We start from the raw sequence: 22,567 nt of genomic DNA, 5'->3' as shown, positions 1-22,567 counted from the left end.
TATCCTAAAGAAGCAAAAACAAATAAAGAAACAAAAATGGCACAAACCCAAATCAAAACAATCATCATCTTGGACAAAGTGACAACAGACATGGGTACCAGTGGGTCAGGACTCCCGGGTTTTATTCATTGTGTGGTTCTGGGAAAGTCACTTAACCGCTTTGTCTCTGTTTAACTGTAAAATGATTATACTTTGTTGTGAGACTTCAGACAAGATTGAGTCTTTACACAGGGCAAGACGCACCTGATCATTCATTTGCCTGCGCAAAAGAACGGTGACTCGATCCCAGCGCTTTTCTTTGCTCCCCCTCTACTCCACAGGGGGACTAATCTGTGCCAGTTTCCTGCCAGGTGCTGCTAACTCTACTTCCTGCCCTGGCTCATCTCATACCCTGCCTACCTATGTGGGGAGAGAAATGAAGGCCTTATGCAGCCTGCTCACCCTCTCCTCTATGCACATACCAGGAAACTGGGTAGCCTGTAAAGCAAAGCAGAGGAAGGGGACACGCACGAGCATGCAGAGCAAATGACAATCTCATCCTTAAATTTTGCATTCTTTTGTCAGAGGAGCTCAAAGTTCTTTACAGACATTAATCAATGATCATGTTCAATAATGAATTCCCTGTTACCATATAAGAAAAGCATTTCCATGTGTGTTTTGTTGTCTGTTGGTCAGGTCAAACCAGAAATATTAGTCTGAACGTTGGGAGTTCAGATAAAAGTTAAACTGGATGCAAACCACCCTGATTTGAGATTGCAGAACCTGATTCCCCTTAGCCAATCTCTAGTTACAGCCTGACACAAGAATCCCTCAAAAAAGACTTAGTGACAACTGCAGACTAACAGTTCAGTGTAATCATGCTGTATTCATGTACTTATCCAGGTGGGGTTTTGTATGATGCATGATGAAGGATTTATGCTAAAGGGCCTCTATCTAACCACTCACCTGGACTACAGTGGCAATCATCATGGCAACTCCTGCATTATGTGATATACAACATTACCCCTCCCTGCCCTGTAAAGTTTGTGCCAGTGGCTGGGAAGTTCACACACCTAGAAAATAGTTTAACCAAAGCAACGCATGCAGGCCACAGCTGCAACATCTGGCTCAATTCAAACGTGCAAAGACGCTGCAAACACAACAACAAAATAACCAGGAGGAGCAGAGTAATCCAATTTAGGGTTAAAAAACAATGACAAATAGCACATAGGGCCAAATTTTCAAAAAGGGCTCGGGCTCCAATTTAAGTACTGAAATAAGCAGCTAGATTTTCAGAAGAGCTCAGCATGCCTGGTGCAGAGCTTTGATGAAAAATCTAAGTGTCTCCCTAGGAGCTGTTGGCCCAGGGGCTGTCTGATCCCAGAACACAACAGTGACATAAAGCCACCATTACCCAACTCATCCTATCTTTGCACCAAACAGATCTTGAACAGAACAGAGAACTGGGGTCACACAATTGTTTTTCTGCAATTCAGAAGGTGACAGCAGTTAGCCTTTTACTGCTGTTCTGAGAGAAAAGAATCCTGAAAAATTGCATTGCTCTGGTCCTGAAAGATATGGTTAGCACTGGCACCAAGGAGTTAATTTCAACTGCTTGGTCTACTCTGGGCTGTAGGGAAAAAAGTGGAATTAATGTTGCTTTCATGCTCTGCCTACCTGGGGGTGGAAGGTCAAATTTCATTTTACGCAATTCAGCCATGGATGTTTGCAAATGTTCAATAATAATATCATCTTCATAATGCAGAGAAGCAGAAATTCTTTCCTGCAGGAATTCCCGTAAGTCCTCCAGGGACATTTTCAGTAAGCGCTCTAGTGGACAGCAAAAAACACAGCAAAATGAGAGAACAATGTAGTATCATGATTAGATTTTGGGAGGGGTGGGGGAGAGCAGTGTAACTCCAGACAGTGTTTCTACTGGGTCAGCAGTTTTAATTCTATCAGTACAGGAGATCTGGTTTACATTCAAGTTAAAATGCGTGACAGAAGAGACAATGCATGGCTTCCTTTCTCCATGTGTTTTCCTGCCTGGTATTTATGGTTCTCTCAAGTCAATCTCTGGTCCCAATCCTGCAAAGATTTATGTTTGGGTGTAATGTTACTCAGGTGAGTAGTTCTCACAGACTTTGATGGGATCACTCAAATGAGTAAAATTATGCAGGTGCATAAATGTCTATAGGATCAGGGCCTGGGTTTGGTGACAGATGGTGTCTGGCTGTTCCTGAATATTATCCTTTTTACCTCTAGGGGGAGTAAAGCTGCACATTACAGACACCACAATGATTAACAGTGGATAGTGCAACCTAAGGTGGCTCAGCATAGATGTTCAGAGTTGGTGCTTCACACTCTTCTGGTATCTAATACATGATTTCACAGCCATCCATGATGGAGAGCAGCAACTGCAGTTAGCCACCTATCCCACCGCATTGTTCACCAAGGCTTAAGTTTTGCAGTTTTCCTCCTCTCTTTTTCTTTACATACAATACTTCACATACACAAACCAGTTCCTTTTAATTAAGGGCTTGTCCATATGGAGACTTAGTACACAGCAAATAGAGGTGTAACTCTGCCCTGTTCTAGCCTGCCATGCACCAACTGGCTGAGCGGACCCTGCTGCCACACACTAAAAGTTCCATAGTGCACTTTGACCTACTGCACAGATTTCTTTCTTGGTAAGATTTTTAAACAACTGTAGGAAATTGAGGATGGACGCAGATAAATAGCACTCGCCCAGTTATAAATGCACCTACACCGCTAATGTGCTAATAGTATCCACGTGATAAACTGCAGTTATCATGCACCTTTGACCATTTCACCTATACTCCATGCACTAATCCAGGGGTGGCCAACCTGCGGCTTGCGAGCCGCATGCGGCTCTTTGCTCATACAAATGTGGCTCTCGCGAGCCGCATGCGGCTCTGTGTTCTATCAAATGCGGCTCCGCGCATTGTATGGGGCGCCAAACATTTTTTAAATTCAAACGTGAAATTGACAAGCTGCCGCCAAAATTGATGGATCAGTGTGAATTTTCGGTGGAGGGTAAGGTAAATGTGGCTCTTTGCGGTATCTATAGCTATTTTTGGGCTCTTTGTCTCTGACTGGTTGGCTACCTCTGCACTAATCCATCTCTTCGGGATTTATTCAAACATTCTAAAGCTCAGAGCAGGTTCAACCCCCTGCATTTCTCCTGTCCCCTCTCAAAAAGTTACACTGGCCTAAAGCCCCCAATGAGTAATATTTACTCCTGCCCAGTGACAGATCAGATCTCTCTATCCTGTGACCCTGTATGGCTACAAATGAGAGCTTTGTACCATTGGAAAGAGAAGATTCTTAGCTTTCCAATTAGACCAGCAGGGCATGCCTTGAACTCCTGAAAGTCCTGAGGTATCTAACTTTAAGGCAATGAAATTTTTATGTACATAAAAGCTATTTTGGATCATTTTTGAAGTATTGTTATAAATATATTTTATTGCTGTCTCCTCTGAGTCCTGTTTAGTTAGACTAAGGAACAGGACTTTGCAGGAGAGATGCAAAAAAAAAAAAAAAAAAAAATTAAAAAAAACAAAAGCTAAACGGTCCCATTAACATTTTAAATGCTCTGTAAAACGCTCTTAAAATAGTTTTTCTATAAAGTGTGTTACATGTACAGAATACAGTAGCTGGTGTAGGAAAATGCGTTTTGCAATGGTTAGAGTTCTGTAGATTCTGTAGTTTTTTGTTTGATTGTTTTTTTAAGACTTTGAATGTTTCAGCACAGGAACTGTGCCTTCTTTGGTGTATTTACAGCACATAGCACTAACAGAACCAACCAACTAACCACAAAGCATTCATCTGCACCGCCAACATGCACTGAGCAAGGCAGGGCTCCTGGCTGCTGAAAGGAATTTCCCAGTGGCTGATGGAAGTCCTGTAGCAGAGGATGCACTGAGTAACCTCTCTTCTCTCCTTCCCTATACTGAGCAGGGTGGTATTTGGCCCTTAGTGAAAAGGCCAAAGTCAATGCTTGCAAATGCATAATTCCCCTCTGACCTTAAAAAGGGCAAACTTGGGACTGTGTGTAGTAATTTGCTCTCTCTCTGCAATCCTGGTGATGCCTAAAACTGCACCAGTCTGTAATGCCCAGTCGGAGTTGCATGGTATCATAGATGTATAACTCCAATGATACAGAGAAAAAAGCCAAACAGCCGACTGTGGAGCACCATCAGAAGCCAGAAATGACACGCTAACTTCAGACATGATGTAAATGGATGTAGCTTCAGGAGATGCGCCCGCTTTGGTCAGATCTGTTTCTTGGGCCAATTAAAGTAAAAGAAAAACTTTCAAAACAATGCTGGGCTTCTCTCTCTAAGCTCTTCCTGACTAAGGCGGTGAAATCTAAACCCAGGCTCTACCACTGTGATCATCCCTGCTGAATGGGGAAGTCAAACAATTCTGATGAGCAACTCACTTTTGTGCAGCTTCAGGATGGTGTACGCCATGGCTGTCAGAACTCGTTCTCCATCCAGGATATAGATATCCCACAACCGCAAGGTGAGAGTGAAGGGAGTCTGTTCACAAAAAGAAGCAGGTTAGACGATGTGACAATTTGGGGAATCTGCCTGTAAAATGTAAGGATTCTGGTTGAGATTATGAACTCTTTTCCCTGTAAATTTCTTTACCAATCTGAAAACTCCATCTGAGGATCCTTGGCTTCTCTCTGTGCTTTTGCCTTCGCGCTAAATCGAAATTCCAAAGGTGGGTGACAAAGGGCTATCAAAAGAGGGTCACTGACTTAAAGTGCTCTCCCTTTGACATGGAACAGCACTAAACAACCGCCCAGCTCCCAACCAGGAAAACAAATTAATCAGGGAAGAGCGCATCTAGCAACACTCTGTGGTCACCCTGTTGAGGCTGACCAGAGTCTCACCTGATGGAGGAGACTGGAAGGTAATAAAGGGCAGAAACTGCTCTACTTGTTCTGTCTCTTTGGCCATTTTTCACCAGCTTAAGATGAATGAAGCTGCTGAAGGAGCTGGGGAGGCAAAGAGAGGGGATCCTGCCAACATGACACACAGTGTGAGCTAGAGCAAGGGGAAATGCATGTAGGGTGTATTATTCTTGTACGGATCTGTGTATTTCTCATGCAAGTAAGTAAAGAGCAAGAGCACTGTAGAACTCTACACAGAGCGTCTGTGTGTTCTACGCCACAGCTCCCACGTGGCCTGTGAGTTAAACTCTAACCCTGAAGGATCCCACCTTTGGTGGAATTCTGGGAGAGGTTGTGTTTAAATGACAGGGGCAATCTGAGGAGTCAGCACTGGTTCCAAGGGTTAGGCAGCTGCAAGCCCACGGAGAGCAATTCTGGGCCCCAGAGCAGAACAGTCCCATCCCACCTCTTCCACCCACAGCCACACCCACAGTCCACCACTGCTCTGTCCCAGGCCACGCCCCCGCTCACCACCTCACCCCACCCTCCCACACTCCACCTACCCTGCAGCTAGTGACAACAGGGGAGGGGATGAGAGATGTGATCAGCAGTGGGGGGGGAGGGAGGGGGAAAGCAGGGGAGGAGAGGAGAGGTGAGCAACAGCAGGGAGGGCAAGCGGGGAGCATGGGAAAGGTTGCTAGCAGCAACAGTGGGACAGGGTCTGGGGTGAAGTGTGGGCGAGGCCACAAGTGGAAGAGACCCAGGCACTTTTAAATTGCTGGCCCCCTGGGCAATTGTCCCCTTTGTCCCGTCAGTGGGGTTGCATGGTTGCAGCTCTCAGGGGCAGATGATGCTAGACAGAGGGTCTGCACTCAAAGAGCACCAAGACTGGGGCAGTGCCTGGGCTCTGTTCAGACTTTGAGGCTTAAAACACCAAGGGATCCAGATACTGGATTCCTCTCCCAGCACTGTGGTGGTCTGCCAGCAAGGGGAATTGGACATGGTCTATTACAGATGGTATGGATACTTTGCCCCAATGCTATTCTAATTGCTCAGGTATGACTGCACATAGAATGTGCCATAAACATTCCTATTAACACCCGAAGGTAGATTCTTTGTTTTCAGGACAGATTTAGAATTGTGTGTGTTTAATGAGCTATAATTCTGGTTTTAAAATGAATGTTCACATGCTTGGATGGCCAGATAGTTGTAGTTAAGATAGAAACAGTGTTCCTTCTTTGGGACCACAAGGTGAAAAATACTCAGTCTAAGAAAACTTGCAAATGGATTTCCTACCTTGAAAAGTCATCATTATATTTAGTTTTGCAAGTATGTGAAATCTTTGCTATTTTCAAAGCTGGACATAAGAATCACCAGAAAAGCCCAACGGCCTATTTAGTTGGATGATGCTGGACCTGTCTGTCTAGTATATCAAAGCAGCTTTTCCACTGCACTGGTGGCACAAAGCTGCCCCAAAGCCAAGTGTGGGAATTCCACCAGTTTAGGGGAATCTTTTGTGGCACACACCCACTGTAGTGACTCCTATGCTACTCCCTGTGGCTATCATCACGGAGGTGTGGCTGGGGAAAAGAAGTGGAGCAGGCTCCCTTATACTCATTTGATCCTTGCCTGCTGGAATATCCTGTAGGGGTCACTGGCAACTGCTCTTATTTATGCCAGTAACCAGACCAATTTAAACAGAAGTGGCTTGATTGTCAAAGGTGCTGAGCAACCTCATTCCCCAGTGAAGTCAGTGAGATCTGCAGGTGGCTTAACAACTTTGACAATCAGGCCATTTCTGTTGTGATATCTAATTACAATATGGACTTAGGAGCCTACATTTATTTGCTGAAGTTTGAAAATGTTGGCTATAGGAGTTAATTTAATTCACAGTACACAACACTTTACAAAACTGTACTATAGTGCCTTCCATCCAAAGATCTGAAAGCTTTTTACAAATATAATAAATTCACCCTGTTGAGGTAGGTATTCTCCTCTTTATAAAGTTAGGAAGACTGATGCTCAGTGAGGTTAAGTGATTTAGCAGGTTTGTTGCAGAGCCAAAGAAAATAAAAGTTTGATTCCCAGGCCTATACTTTTGCCCAAAAAACATCTTTCCATCTATTATTCATGGTGCGACTGTCTCATTGGCATGCAGTTATTTTAAGCTTATCTCCTGCCGGCTATGTGTTTTATGAAAATATGCAAAATATCTTGGCCTATAAAATATTCATAGAATCTTATTAGAAAAAAAATATGTAAAAATGCACAGATACACTAAAGAAAATCCACTCTGGATCCAGCTTGGCAAGTGGAAGCTCTCCAGGAACAGCCCTCACCCGGTCAATGAAGCACTGCAGGAACCACTTGGTTGTGTAAATTCCTGTTGTCATCTGCTCCTTGTCCTAGAGTGAGACAGCAAGCAAAGAGATGTTTATTTCACTGGACAGATTGCTGGAGGCTTGTGTAAAATTCATGGGTTTTTTAATACTACGGTAATTTCTGGCTGAGGTCCTGGAAACAGTTTGTCATGCTCCTAATGGGTCTATGGAGCGTATTTCAGATGAGATGATGTTTCCTGTGCCTACTTAAATGACAGTAAAACCAACCCAAACCCTTGCCTGAAACTCTTGCTGAATCTGAGCCTCACGGTAGTTACATTTGTACCCCTGGTTTCAGTTGCTCCAGAAATACTTAGCCTCACACAAGTGCCAACATGCCACAGAAAAGGCATTTGGGCTTAAGCCTGTGTCTGTCTCAATTTCCAGACCAAAAAACTTCAGGTGATAGAAACACAAATTAGTCTAATTAATAACACTGGTTTTATGCCATCTTCCATTCAAGGATCTCAAAGTGCTATGAGTAAAGGCTGAAGGAACTGGGTATGTTTAGGTCGGAAAAGAGGAGATTGAGGGGGGACATGATAGCGGTCTTCAGATACTTGAAAGGTTGCCATAAAAAAAGATGGAGAAAAGTTGTTCTCTCTCACCACAGAGGGCAGGACAAGAGGCAATGGGTTCAAACTACAGCACAGCAGATTTAGATTAAATCTCAGGAAAAAGTTCCTAACTGTAAGAACAGTAGGACCATGGAACAGACTGCCTCGGGAGGTCGTGAAAGCTCCTTCCCTGGAGGCTTTCAAAAGGAGGCTGGGTGGATAGCTATCTTTCTTGGATGGTTTAGACACAACAATTCCTGCATTTTAGCCAGGGGGTTAAACTAGATGACCCCTGCGGTCCCTTCTAAACCTGTGGTTCTATTATTCAAACAATCAGACCTCATGATGCTCATCTGACATAGGTAAAAAGAGAAGCATCTTATAATAATTCCATAACTGCATGCTTACAGACAACACTGTTAGCTATACCACATTCACATAACAAGCTCCAAAACAAGCCCCTACTGGATGAGCTAAAGAAGACACAACTAACTGTACTGATATTAGGATTTATTGCCTCTGTGGGCTGCAGGCACTAGAAGGTGACAAGGTCCCACATGCTTGAGCAGCTTGGACACTCTATCCAATAGAGGGCAATGGCACACGGATAAGTTGAGGGAAGAGTACTAGAAACAAGGGGGAACACCTCCAGAACAATTGGTCCTCTCAGCTGCACTCACCATCAGTCCTGCAGGGATTCTAGGGCAGCCAGCTACATTCTCTTTTCCAGCAACCTCCTTTTTTCCCCCAAGAAAAACTCCCTGTATCCCCTCAGAGTCTCTTCAGCTTCCACCCCCACTCTATTACCTTCATTTTCCAAATGATTAGACATTATTTAACTGGATAAATCAGCCAGAAACAAGGATACAACTCTTACTACCAAGTGTTCAAACACAAATTAGTATGATCACATTATTCAAGAGGGTGTATGGTCAAAGTACAGACATAGGCCCCTCTTCTAACAGCAGACAAAGGACTGCACTTTCCCATACTCCATTTTGCAGATGTATTGCATGTTCTCCATTCAGGGAAATATGGTTACTAGTTTTACTAGCATGCAGAGTCTCTCGAATGCAGGTATTATTGTTCCTGTTGGCTGGAACTCAGTATTTATTCCCCCCCACACACATACCTCCATCTCTTTCATGACAGCTGCAATTAAGTGAAAACTTAGCCTGGCTCTGTTACATTTCTACAGCAGGAGCTATTTCAGATGATGGAAATATAAACAGTTTTTCCTGGAGACATGCCACCACGCCCCTCTAGGAATGCAAAAAACCTTTAGGGGTCTAAATATCAAAAATACAAAACACATGCAGAAAAGGAGGCACAAGTGGCACAAAATAGCTGGCTAATTGATAGGCCTCAGTCCCATACTGCAGATGCTACTCCAGCCAACAAATGGCCTTGTACCATCTGCTGGAGACAAAAACAATTGGAGATACTGAGCCAGCAAAATGAATAACAGTGCATCAATTCTCAAGTTTCCTGTCTCCCTCTGCTGGAAGGGAGGAAATGTGGACACAATAGAATTGGCATTGGAGCACGTTAAGTGAAAACAGATGTGCATCATGCAGCCAATACTGTAAGGGGTAAGCTCTGGGCTTTCCAGTATCTATAATGCAAGAAGATGATAATACCTTGTAGGTTTTATGGCCAGCATAACACAGCACTGCCCTTTTACTGTGTGGAATAACTCCTTTCACACACACCCTTGATAATTTTTCCTGTTCCTGCCTTTTCTAGGGAAGTCTTCAGATTTTAAAACCTCTCTCACAAATGCTGGTGGCCTGCCACAAAATCTAAACTGTTCACTTCGGAAATATCTAGGAGACAAATGAGTTGGCTAAATACCTGCCTCTTCAGTGGTTGAAGTAGTTGTACGATTAGGTGTATGGTAGGGTATGTATATATTTAAACAGAACTAGTTAACATTAAAGCAATTAATGTAAGCACAACAATAGTACGTGACTGTTGATGACAAAAAGATACCATGTGCTTCTTCAGCTTCGGAAATAGTTTGCTTAAAATCTGCTCATGATGGGCCTGAAATCTCTGCAGCTTTGGAAACCCGGGAATGAAAAATCCTTTAAAAGAAAAATACACAGAAGCTATTAGAAACAAACCCTAAAAAGCCAGGACAGATGTAGACCATGGGGCTGATTTTCCAAGATGCTGAACATCCATGTCTCCTGTTGACTTCTGCAAATCAGGCCTCAATAGCCTTTTGTAACCTAGGTTATACCCCTTCTACTTGGGCTGTGTCTATAATTCTGCAATATGCCCTATCCTGGCATCCACAACTGGTTTTTCATCCACAGCAGACCAGTCAAACTTTAAGCAGTCCATTACAGTTCCAGTCAACGTGAGCCGGATCCAGAGCCCATTGAAAGCAATGTAAAAGTTGCTGTGGGCTTTGGATCAAACCATTTATTTGCATGACAAGGTGTGCTCATCAGTACATCATCTCCCTGTGTCTAGAACTGGTTTAAACAGTGGTAAAGAGGTTCTACATGAAGAGAACACAGTATGAGCTTCCCCATCACTAGAATTTAGTGGCAGAAACATTTTAACCCAGATGTTGAAGGAAACTTTAATAAGGTCAGAGGCTAGCTCTGTCTTCCATGCATACCCACTGCTAAATCTTATATGCTAAGAGCTTTTTTTTTTTTTTTTTTTTAAAAAGCAAAATATGTGATGGTTTTATGACAGTATAAAAAAAAAGAAGAATTTGAGCAGTTTTTCAGGGCTCTCTCACCATGACCTTCTGTAGCTATTAATTTACACAAACCATCCTTCTTATTTTAAAAAAAAAAAGATCTATGCTTATTTAAAAGAAGATCACTGGGTGGAGACTTTTTTTTTTTTTTTTTTTTTTTTTTTTTTTTTTTTTTAAAACACTTCTTCAGTTTAAAAACCACAATAAGATGAAAGGATCTTTAATGTGGTTGGTGTAAAATAATACACCACATTTCCCAGAACACATCTGGATAAATGCATTAGAGAATGTATTCTATATATGTTTAAAGCAGTGTACTATGAACTCTTCTTAAGGGTAAGTCTCCACTAGACTTTATTTTTAAACCTAGAGTTAATTGATTGCCATGGGTATAGCAGAAATATTTATATCCTGAAACACACACACTTTTGGAAATGTTTTAATTACCTTGAGTCAAGAAAGTCCAGTGTAGATAAACCCTAAGTTATCCAATTATAAACTAGGGCCAAAACCGGCACTGTACTTCGATCATTTTGCACATAATTAAGGCTTTATTTAAACATGTTTCAGACAATCAGGGGACAAGAGCAGGAAGTGGGCAGAATACGCATCTGGCTGCTGATTTCCTCTTGCTGACCAAACAAGCAGCAGCATGAAAACTAATCAACCAAACAGTGAAGTCTACAGGAATGATTGCAGTTCTGCTTTTCTGCTAAGGCTTACCATGCATTGCATGCTTCTGATTGGTCAGTAGTTGTGCCAGTGCCCAAAAGGCATCTTCTTCATTTAAATACATCAGGAGGATGGCAGCAATCTGACTCATCCCTTGGCAGTAGCTCACTTCCTGGAAGGGTCAAGAGGCACATACATGTTTACATGACACTAGTTCTTAAACATACTGAGTTGTGCACAGGCACACATGACGTCCACCATTTTCATTAGCAAATGCACAGCTTTGTTTAAAAACATCAAGACTATTACTTTCAACAACTGGTAAGGGTACCTATGTCTCTAAAGATACACTTTAGGGATAGGATTTTCAAAAGGAAGCTGAGTGATCCAGGAGTACAAATCCCACTTACTTTCAATGGCATTTGTGCGCCTTAGTAACTTAGGTGCTTCTGAAAAATCCACCTGTAAAGCAGCCCCTTCCCAAGGGTCTTTTTTACTCTGTTTATTCTCAAATACACAGCTCCCATAGGATAATACATTATGCTTCTGTTGTTCAACTAAGCCAGCTCCATGGACCTGAACATCAGCTGCTATTCAATCTCTGGCTCTGTCCATACTGCGGTTAAACCCATGATTACAACAACTATGTCATCTAAGAATGACACGGAAAGATTTTCAGAGGTCCAGGACTCTAACTCCCAGGTTATTTCAATAGGACTTAGGTGCTTAACTGCTATTTGGGTCTTTGAAAAATCTCTCTCTCTCGAGTCTGTATCATTTAATTGCTAAATAGTGTCTTGTGAACTTCTACACCAGATTTGTATTAGATCAAAACAGCCAATCATTTGGGACATCACTTGATATCAGTGGATTCTGCACCAAGCCCTTAGTGTCAGCTTAACAGCTATGGAGGTTCAGCAAGTAAAACAGCAGTGCAGGTTTCCCTATGCTTCCTCTAGCTCAGACCTGAAAAGTCCACCTCTAGAGGTGAAAGGGTAGATCAGGCTCCATGGTATCTTTGCTGAGAAAACAAGCCAGCCTCCCAATTATGTGTGGGAGAGATATGGACACTTGACTTTGGGAACTGAACTGACCGAGTGCTAAATTCATGTCACATCATCAAATGTTACAACTTCCAGTCACGAGCTGCCTGAATTTGCCTCAGTAACCCAGAGACGGAAGAAAGTTTAGCTGAGATGAATTTGATGCACTTAGTGTCCAAGGACAATCCATGTTGTCACTACAGAAATTCCTGCCACATAAGCAGGCCTATATACTTGGTTTACAAAACTCTTTTTGCTATTCCAGGGCTGGTTACAACCCTACTGAATTCTACTGGACCTTTCCTGAGCACAGACTGCTCATTGTGCCCAATTGCCTGATGGTTCTGTAACATGGAGCTATACACGCTAGCTCAGTGCCAATCTCACTTTGTTTGCAATGAGTGCTAAAGAAATGTGAGCCTGAACTACAAAAATTCAGTCACAAACAACATTACAGCTGTTTAGGATGATAAACAGTATACTGCTCAGATGCTATTTTGGATTCCCTTAAACATGCCAGTCCAGTAGTAATCCAGTAGTCCCCTAAGTATGCTGGGAGTGCAGGGAAGACGCATTGGTTTTTTTTTTGTCTACAAATCCATATGCCAATCTAGATCTTCTGGGTCAACTGTCCTCCACTGGCAGATGGAGACAATTAATTTTGTAGTTCATTTAAGCATATTCTCCTCTAAGCCCTTCAACTGAAAATGATTAACACACTGTAAGAAGTTATGACCCTTCAATTATGGACGATGCCACTAAACACGGGGCTAGAAATCACGAGAAAGAGGGACAGATACTCTCTTTGGACAATAGTCCAGACTCCCAGGATAATCATTCAGGGGGAAAAAAAAAAAAAAAGATTATGGTAAAGGGCAGTTTATTTTCCTGTGTTGGGCTCCATCCAAATCAAGTATATCACAAGCAGTTGGAAATATGATGGGACTAAAACAGCTGTTTGAAGAACCCACTACCTACTGTATATGTGGCTTCTGAAGATAACTAACTTGGGCTCTTTCCATGTTTGCTGTCTGTAAAGATGTACCATTGGAGCGCTATATCCTGCCATCAGGCCTTCTAATATAAACACTTGGGGCCTCCTGATGGAAGATGAACTGTGAAAGTCACGAAAGAGGTCAACTCAGAACTGCTCACTTTTAGCTGGATCTACTTACCGTGTTGTAAACAGAGTATGCTGAAAGGACATGGAACAATGCTTGCTGCCTATGTAGAAAGAGAGGACATTAAGATTTGATAGTATGAGGAGTTAATATTGCACTTTAGCAAGTATTTCACAAAAAGCAAAGTTGTTTCTTACTGTATCTTCTGCAAGTTCCTCTGCTGAAACAATGCAAAACTAAGAGAACAACCTGAGGTATGCATTGCACCTCTTATGGCAACAGGGCTTGTCTCTCTTTCCCCAGTGGAGGAATAGCATCAGAACTACAAAGCAGTGCTAAACTATCCCATCAAACCAACAGATCGAGTAAGAAGACACGCACAAATATACAGCCTTCCGCACCCTCCCATTAATTTTTTATCAGTGCAGTCAGGCTATAAAACTCAGGAAATCATCATCATCTTGGTTTATTATTAGATATTTCCTCTCACACCTTCAGTGTTTGCTAAATAAGAGCGAGGGTATAAACATACAGTGCAATGAATAGAGGCTTAGCAACATGACTCCCATTAACACTAGTGGGTGCTGTACAGTTAAAAACCCTCTACTCCCAACCGTACCCAAATGTGTGGCACATGTCACCCCTTAATGTTGTCAGTGTTCCTGTACAACTGCCTCAGAAACAGCACAAATATTGCTCTATGCAACCTGGCACGTACAGGCATGTTAATAAGTAGGGTATGTAGCGCTGTTGTAGCCATGTCAGTCCCAGGATATTAGAGAGACAAGGTGGGTGAGTGAGAATAAGTAGCAGACATATGTAAAACACCAGTGCATCAGTTGCTGTGCAGCAACTTCAGTGACTGCACCTACCAAAGGTTTGTATTTTCATTCCATGAATGCAGCTATTTCCTATCCTTTTTGGGAGGCAGGGTAGATCCCTGTATCCTTGCTGGAGCCCTGACGATGTATCCATCCCCCCCCCCACACACACACTTTAACTCCCTGGGTTTCTTTAGGATCTGCATTGCAACCTACAGTCTCCTGGCTAAGAACTAGCAATCACAGAAAAACTGGCACTGACCAGGCATGGAGACCGAGCAGTCCTCTCACCACTAGACAAGGTCCCTCCAAGTCAGAGGCGAGGTGTGCTGACATAGGTACCACACATGCAGCAGCATTGCCCCTGTTATGAAGCCTACACTTCAGCCCTCGGGCGATCAAATTGATACCTTTGTGGTGGTCAATCAAGGGACCAGGTAGAGAATAAAATAAATTCCCAGTTATGAAGAGTTTGGAGACATGTGTCCAATACTCACTTAACTCCATAGCGATCCCGGAACATGATGTGGTTCCGAAAGGTGCGGTTGACATCTAAGTCTATCTGCTTGATTTCTGATGAGAAGCTCCTGGCTTGTTCTTTCATTTTCTGGATGGAAGTGAGGGGCAGAGAAAGGGAAACCATTAGGCAGCCACATATATTGCCTCTAGAAATAGAACATTTCAAGAGAAGAGACCGCTTCATTCCAGAGAGGTAGTTCAGAACCATCAGCCTGTCTGTAACTCTTCAGTATTTAATGATTACAAAGCAACAACCGAGTGAGAGAAACACATGCAGACTTGGAGAGTGAGCACAAAGCTGCAGTCTGTCTATGAATTACGAGTCTTGCTTCCTCCCCTGCAGCATTTTTATGAGGCTGCCGGAAAGGAAAAAACAACTCTTAGGAATGTGTCTGTTTCCATACATCTTTCCCGATGATACTGCACTCATAACAGACAGCATTTCAGGTTCATTCATTTCAGACAAAATGCAATCAAGAAGTCGAGATTTAACAAGGTTGGGTCCCTCCCATTTCTGATTCCATTACTATGGAAAAAAAGTGCAGAAGTGGAAATACGGAGTAGTCTAACAGACAGGAACTAGAGACATCGTCTGCCTATTAGTTTGCCATTTGGAGCATTGAGTCTGAAGCCACTTAACCCTCTCAATGCCGACATATATGCCAGGTACAGTAGAACCTCAGAGTTACAAGCACTTTGGGAACGGAGGTTGTGGTTTGTAACTGAAATGTTCATAACTGAACAAAACGTTATGGTTATTCTTTCAAAAGTTTACAACTGAACACTGACTTAATACAGCTTTGAAACTTTACTGTGCAGAAGAAAAATGTGGCTTTTAACCTCTTAATTTAAATTAAACAAGCACGGAAACAGTTTCCTTGCCTTGTCAAATCTTTTTTTTTTTTTTTTTTAAACTTTGCCTTTTTTTTTAGTGCTTTATGTTTAACACTGTACTGTGCTGTATTTGCTGCCTTCCCCCCCATCTCTGCTGCTGCCTGATTGTGTACTTCTGATTCCAAATGAGGCATGTGGTTGACCAGTCAGTTTGCAATTCTGGGTGTTCGTAACTCTGAGGTTCTACTGTACATGCAGACACTGTCCTCATCTCTGTTCAGAAGCATACCAGAAACATTTAGATATTGTGCTATTCTGTGCAGACACACACAATCAGGTACATTCTGAAGTTCTTGCATAGGAATTTTTTCCATTAAATAAATCCCATCACCAACCCCTAATGCTGTGCACGAGCAGTGCAGCAGGGCTTGTGCACTACGTTTCTTTCATGGTTTCTTTATTACTGAATTATCCCTAAGAAAAGATTAAACTGCACAGTCCTCACGGAAGTCTAGAATAAATCCTCCTCTTCCCTGCTGCTCCCCAAACACCAAATCTGAGCTCCCCAACTGCTCAAAGATTTCTATTAAGGGGCCATTTCAAGAATTTTTTTAGAATGGACTGTTTCTACTCAGATCTCTTAGGCGTATACCACGACCTAATGGATCGATGGTTGCTTATGAAGCTCTGCAAGACTGGGATCATGGTGCTTGACATGACACAATATAACAAGGCGGCTGTTGGTGCTTAGCAAATAATACATATTAATACAGGGGTGTCAAACTTACTTCCTATGGCGGGCCAGATTGTAGTTAAATGTAATACCCTCTCCCATAGCTCACAGCATCTTACCCGCCACCGAGAAATCTCGCGCCGTCCTACCCTTCGGTGGCAGCCAACCGGGGCTGGGTCAAAAGGGGTCGCGGGCCGTATCTGGCCGGCTGCGGGCAGGACCAAAAAGGTTCGCAGGCCGCATGTTTGACACCCCTGTATTAATACATAGCTCACAGTCCAATAGCAGAGACCCCTAAGTATTCTTATGCTAGATGCTATGCAGTGCAAATTTTTATGGTCTAAGCAGTTCCATACTGCTAATTACAATCTCCCTTCTCCCCAGAGAAACAAAAACTATCTAAAGCCTATTAACCCCTCCTGGGGCTTTTTTCCGAGTAGAGACTACAATGAACTATGAAGAGGGGTTCTGGCATATCTGCTCAGGATGAGGCCCAGACTAGTAGAGTTAGGAATAAAAGTTAAATACATAGCAAGAGTCCCTGTTTGTGAAGAGATTGCTGGTTTATCCTCTAAACCGCAGTCACTGAAAACAAAGATGGCATGGACTAAAAGGATTGTAATGCTCAGGGCCTATTATATTTGAAGGAAATCAAACCACTGGCATATGCTCACCTCATCTGAATACAGGATCCTGGCTCAAAGCTCCAGAGGCAGGTGAAAACCCCTCAAGCGCTTAACAAACAAGCCTCAGAGAAAAAATTCCTTCCCAGCCCCAAATGTGGCACTCAGCTGAAGTCTGTGCATGCAGGTAAGAATCACCATGCTGCAAGTAAGCATCTGAACTTAATTATATTCCTTAGATACCACTGGCAACAACGTAAAAATTGTCCTTTTGTTCTTTAAGCCCCTAAGGCTATTTAGTGAATGAGATGTTCTCCAACAGAATTTTGGAGCAGCTTAAAATCTAACCGCAGATTAGAGTGCACAGGACTGAACAGTGATGTCACACTGGAGCCCAACAGGAGGCTTCTCCTTAATATATAAGTGGGAAGCCTTGAGAATCAGTAATAGAGAGGCAGACTGAGAATAGGGAGCCACTGCTTTAAAGATGTTTATGGGTCCAATTTACAGTATCTCTAGGTTGCCATTCCTAGAGCGGCCACATCAATTTGAGTTTTGGATAGAAGAGCCCATCTCACCCAGATCTGGTGTCAGACTCATAAGTGACTAGCAGCACTGAGCTGCCTAACAGCGACTCAGGCACTGGCTGAAGAGCATGTGGGTTTTCCATCCTCCGCAGAAAATGTTCAGAAGCGATTGTGACCTTTACATATTGTGGCTTTTAGCAGTGACATTAACTCTGAACTTGAAAATGGGTTTGTGAAGGAGAGACACAAACTAGGGCCCATATAGAATTAGTGCCAGTACAAGGGAGAATGAAGGGAAGGGAGCAGTAAAACGTGACGCTTAGGAGTGGTTTAGTTTCCTAGCATTAATACCCCAAACACCCTTTCTTGCACCCCTGTGGCTTCTTATATTTTACAAGAAAGCAGTTTACATGAAGCATCTTTACTATATACACTAGGGCACTTTGGTTTAAGTTTACTAACCCATCCAGGCTCCTGCTGGTAGTTCACTCATTAAAGAAACAAAGTAACTCCAGTGTAATCAATGTTTCCTGTTTCCCACAAAAAACATTTCAGTGTCCATTGACTGGGAGTCCCTTAAGATGACACAAAGGGAATGAGGGCTGACACCAGAGCCATCCTTAGCAATGATTCTGACCTGCTGAAACACACCCCCTTTCATGCCCACTAGTGTGTTTGTGTATAATTACATGCTAAATGTACTTACTTGCTCATAGACTGCACTTGCTCTAAGGAGCAGTGTGTGCTCAGTGAATAGAACTGCCCATGGTACAGTATTTAGTATGCAAAGCAATCCTAAAGCCAAAAAGAACAAAGCTACGAAGATGCGAAAGAACAAAGTCACAACATCTTGAGATTTGAATGGCAGACACCTTGCACGAGGCCCTGAGCTCCTGTTTCAATCATGAGGGTTTATCTCCAGACCACAAGCAATGGGTCTAAGTTTTAAAGTAATTTGTTACTGAAGCTGGTTTGTTCTGCTCTGTTGCACTGTTTAACCCTGTAGGATGTTTAAGCAGAAAGAAGAATAGATGCCACTACCTGGAAGCACCAACTGTAAAACCCAACTTGACCAGTCCCATTTCATAAAGCTTTTACAAAACAAAACAGGCAAAAGTTGACACATCTGCACTTTTCCTCTGGCAAACTCCCACTTTTCCTCCCTTCCGTCAGCTTTAAAGCCATCCTGCCGGGGGATAGAGACTGTCTGGCAAAAGATGCATGGGAGATCAAGTTCCACACAGGAGTCATATTCCTCTCATGCTCAAACTCCCTCAGTAGCAGCTAACACAAAGAAACTTGTAATATAAATATATCCAGGTTGCTGCAGTAGCTTCAAGGGCACTACACCCAAATTGGAGGCCATCACTACAGATTGCATTCAGCCCTGTGCCTCATGGTCATAGTAGAATGTACGGGTGCCACTTTGGGAAGTGCTGTAGTGGCAACGTAGCAATGGAAAAAACTGGTAATGATGCTCACTAATCTGCATAGGGGAAGACAGGGAAGGCATTCTAAAGGCGACTCAATGATATCTTGGTAAAAGTTAAGCAACACAAGAGCAACAAAAATCAGAGCTCTCACTTGGACCACTTGGTGGCCAACATCAACAAGGACAGTGAGGTATCAAAACTAATCGAGAAAGAATATTTTGAAAGATAACATCTTGGCTGAAAGGAGGTCAGAGAGACTTAGGGAGCAGGTGAAGCCATAAAACCTGCCGTTGTTGGAGATCCTAGATAAAAAAATAACTGACCTGCTGATCTCCATAGAAGAGTCTTGGTTTGATCCTGCAGGATGCTGAGTACCTGGAACCCCCAGCTCCCACTGACAGGAAGGTACTCAACACCTCTCAATAAGAGCTCAGCACCTTGTAAGTCCTGGCCCTGTATTCAGAAGTTCCTCAAACTGGATATTCAAGGTGTTCCTCGTTATGTAGCGATCCCCATGGGTAAACATGGGAACAATAAGGACACCAGTTGCCTTATTACGATCACCCTGCCCAATGTTAGTGACAAGGAGAGTTCTGAAAACAGCATGAGCAGCTCTGTGTAAAGGAATTTCAAGACAACTCAATATTGGCCTCAATGGGGGCACCGAGAAGTCAATGCTGAGCATTTATGAAAATCCCACACCAAATATATTTTCCTCCACAGGCAAGGAGAGGCAGACTTTGGGCCCTCCAGGAGCAAGCACCATAGAGGTAAGAGCCAAGGCAACTATTTTATTCCCTGCACAAAAACAAAAATCCATGTTTTCTGAGAACTGGACCCTAACCCTCTTCTGGATTAAATTAAAATGAGAACTAATGACTGGCCTCAGGTGGCATCGAGGCGGTGGAAGATTACGAAGAGCTGCTTTCAGGGATTTGTGCCATGCAAAGCCTATTATACTGTGTGGCTTCTCTTTATGGCAGACCCCTAGGAAGTTTATCATTAAACTACTTGTGACTTTCATTTATTCAGATGATTTTACTCACTGTGCGGCATGGCCTGCTGGGGCTCTTCTGTACCCTCTCAAAGAATGGATGGTGAGAAAAAATGCCAGAGAAACCTCACTACCCCTGCTCATTAGAATGATCTTGGTTCCATGTTCTTGTATGTTTTATGAGATTACATACCAGCAAGATTTTTCCATTAATATCTATGCTTAAAAAACTGTAATAGGCAAAGAGTTATTAAAAATACTTGTGTCTACTGGATGAAACACTTAACTCTCTTACCCTCTGCCTCTGAAGTGTAACCACTGGGCTATGCTGCTTTTACTTTACTGTGTTATTCTTATTGCCAAAAATAATACAAAGAAGTTCAAAAGACTCCTGTATTGTACATCTCTTTTCTCTGGCATGCAGCTCCCTCCTGTCCCTGCCAGCATCTCTCCTTCAGCTGGCCAGAAGAAGTTCTAGACAGCATTGGGAGGTTCTCTCCCACAGGCCCTGCATGCTTCTTCTAGAATACTCCTATCCTCTATTGGGTTTGGGGAGCAAAAGACCAAGCATTCCTAGTCAATTGCACTTTGCCAACAGTTCCACATGTTCTGCAGAAATGCTACTGACCTGATGTCTGAAACAGAAGTGAAAGAAAGTGGAAACCACAAATGGATGACCAATGATGGATAGCGGGACAATCACGGAAGTGCCATGAAGGTGGGTGGGGTTGATTAGGATGCAAGAACAATTATTGATCTAGTGATTCCATGAACTGCATGCAGAAAAAGATGCTCTAAAATAGCCAATATGTTTCTTGTTAAAATTATTTCTATTACAATCAAACTCAATAAGCCGTCTTGTTCAACTTCTTGTTTGACACACACGGACAAACATTGTTTATTTCATGCCAAAAGAGCCCCATGAGATCTAGCTTTATAAAGAGATTTAATGGGAGGCAACGGAAACAAGACTTTTCTCCTATTTATAAAAGGAAATCCTGTAAATTGAACAATGTTTAATAGACTATTTCAAGAGGATGTTTCTATATAAAAGGGCCAAGGATCTGAAAATAAAAGATACCAGCCATTTCAACCCGAGCTGCCAACATAACCAAATTTCAGTGATATAGGGGTGTGGGGGTGCTAGTTTGTAAACCAGAACTCCTAAATACACAAATCCTGAAATGAATTTTCAACTATGCAATTTCCCCTTGACTTCAGTTGGGTCATGCTGCTAAAACCCTTTTCCATGTTGGTTTGAAAATTCATCTTTCACACTCCCCTGTGCAATGAAAATATAACAGCAAAAACTATAGTGGAGAAAGATTTTGGGTATCTAAGTTTTGGGGGACTTAAGACACTTTAAAAAGGTGTCAGAAAACGCAGAGCACTACCCTTTAAGTTGTCTCAAGTTAGACTTCCCACTCCCCAAAAACACTAGTCACTTTTGAAAATGTTGGCCACTATCCTCAGTGATCAATTTTATGCTAATACAGCAACAACTAAAATTTCTGTTGGCAGAGTCCCAGCAGTTCAGGTTGAAGTAACTGGTATGCCAGAAAGAGCTGCTGGATTTAGGGTCCCATCGACATCGTGGGGTAGAAGGTACAAGTGGATAAAAAGTATCTATCCTCTTTTTATTTTCACTCTGTACTCTTACTTTCAGCAGGTGTGAAGATAGAGGAAGAAAGGCTTGTGGGACAGAAACCTGACAGTCTCCCGGATCACTAAAGAGAAACAGAACAGTGAACGGAGCAGCAATTCACTCCTTAACCCATTCACTGGTGGGAACCAAACATTAACATCCATTGTATGGTATTTACTACACCACTGCCTACTGGACAGGGGACACAGATGGTATTCAGTCTCCCTCTCCAAAACCCCTCCATCAAGAGAGCACACCCATCCATCATCTCCCACCTTCTGATGGCTCAGGCTGCAAGAGCGCAAAGATCTCAGGTCTAAATTATCATGATATATCAGAATCCCAGCAAACTGGCCACAGGTTTATCCACATACACGCATCCCTTTGTGACTGTTGCTCTGAAGGCATCATACCTCATACTTTCCTTCATTCTCAATCTTCACCTTCTCGATGTCCAGCAGAAGTGACCAGACTTGGCCTCGCACCTGCAGGGGGATACCTTTGTAAACCCTGCGGAACATCTGCAGATTGAAAGGAAAACATGACATTAATGACACAAGCCTCCAAGACACACATATTTCAATCTCGAGGAGACCATAGACATGGCAGAGAGTGATCTGGCAATTAAATGACCCTTCTTACATTCTCAGCCACTGCTAATTCCCTCTATGAGGTCAATCCAATCCAAGTCAGAGCAGGAGCACTCACATTCTGTAAGAGTGCAAGGATCTTCACTGGAATGCTCCTCTGCAGACAGACAGACTGTGCTTCCAGAGGCAGCATGGTGCCATGGGAGCCAAGAGATCTAGGTGTCTTTCCCAGCTCTGACACTGTTTTGCTGCGATACCTTGGGCAAGTCACTTCACCTCATTGTGTCTCAAAGATACTTTCACAGAGATGGTGATAATTCTCCATCTTTATAAAAGCACCTTGTGATCTATGGATTAAAAGTTCTATGTCGGTGCTAAGCATAAGGATCACATTTAAGAACACACAGTCAACTTGAAAAAGAAACGCATTCTGAAATTTGAGTACATATTGA

The 22,567-nt window shown here is 42.8% G+C and overlaps 1 protein-coding gene across 3 annotated transcripts in view; it reads right to left on the bottom strand.

Moving 5' to 3' along the window:
• LOC137148041 (USP6 N-terminal-like protein) overlaps positions 1-22,567 on the bottom strand; it is a 115,647-nt gene that overhangs the window by 8,593 nt on the left and 84,487 nt on the right. For all 3 annotated transcript variants that reach the window (XM_067540487.1, XM_067540488.1, XM_067540489.1), the window contains exons 7-14: positions 21,939-22,046; positions 14,715-14,824; positions 13,451-13,499; positions 11,284-11,404; positions 9,834-9,928; positions 7,243-7,308; positions 4,445-4,544; positions 1,657-1,809 (exon numbers count right to left, since the gene is read on the bottom strand). In XM_067540487.1, the coding sequence (XP_067396588.1) occupies positions 1,657-1,809; positions 4,445-4,544; positions 7,243-7,308; positions 9,834-9,928; positions 11,284-11,404; positions 13,451-13,499; positions 14,715-14,824; positions 21,939-22,046 (802 nt within the window). The remainder of the gene's footprint in view (positions 1-1,656; positions 1,810-4,444; positions 4,545-7,242; positions 7,309-9,833; positions 9,929-11,283; positions 11,405-13,450; positions 13,500-14,714; positions 14,825-21,938; positions 22,047-22,567) is intronic.

The sequence above is a fragment of the Emydura macquarii genome, unplaced genomic scaffold, assembly GCF_026122565.2.
Source record: "Emydura macquarii macquarii isolate MOO-44397 ecotype Brisbane River unplaced genomic scaffold, CSIRO-AGI_Emac_v2 contig_587, whole genome shotgun sequence".
Taxonomy (NCBI): domain Eukaryota; kingdom Metazoa; phylum Chordata; order Testudines; family Chelidae; genus Emydura; species Emydura macquarii.
The sequence above is the reverse complement of the archived record's forward strand: the minus strand, read 5'-3'. Positions and strand labels throughout refer to the sequence as shown.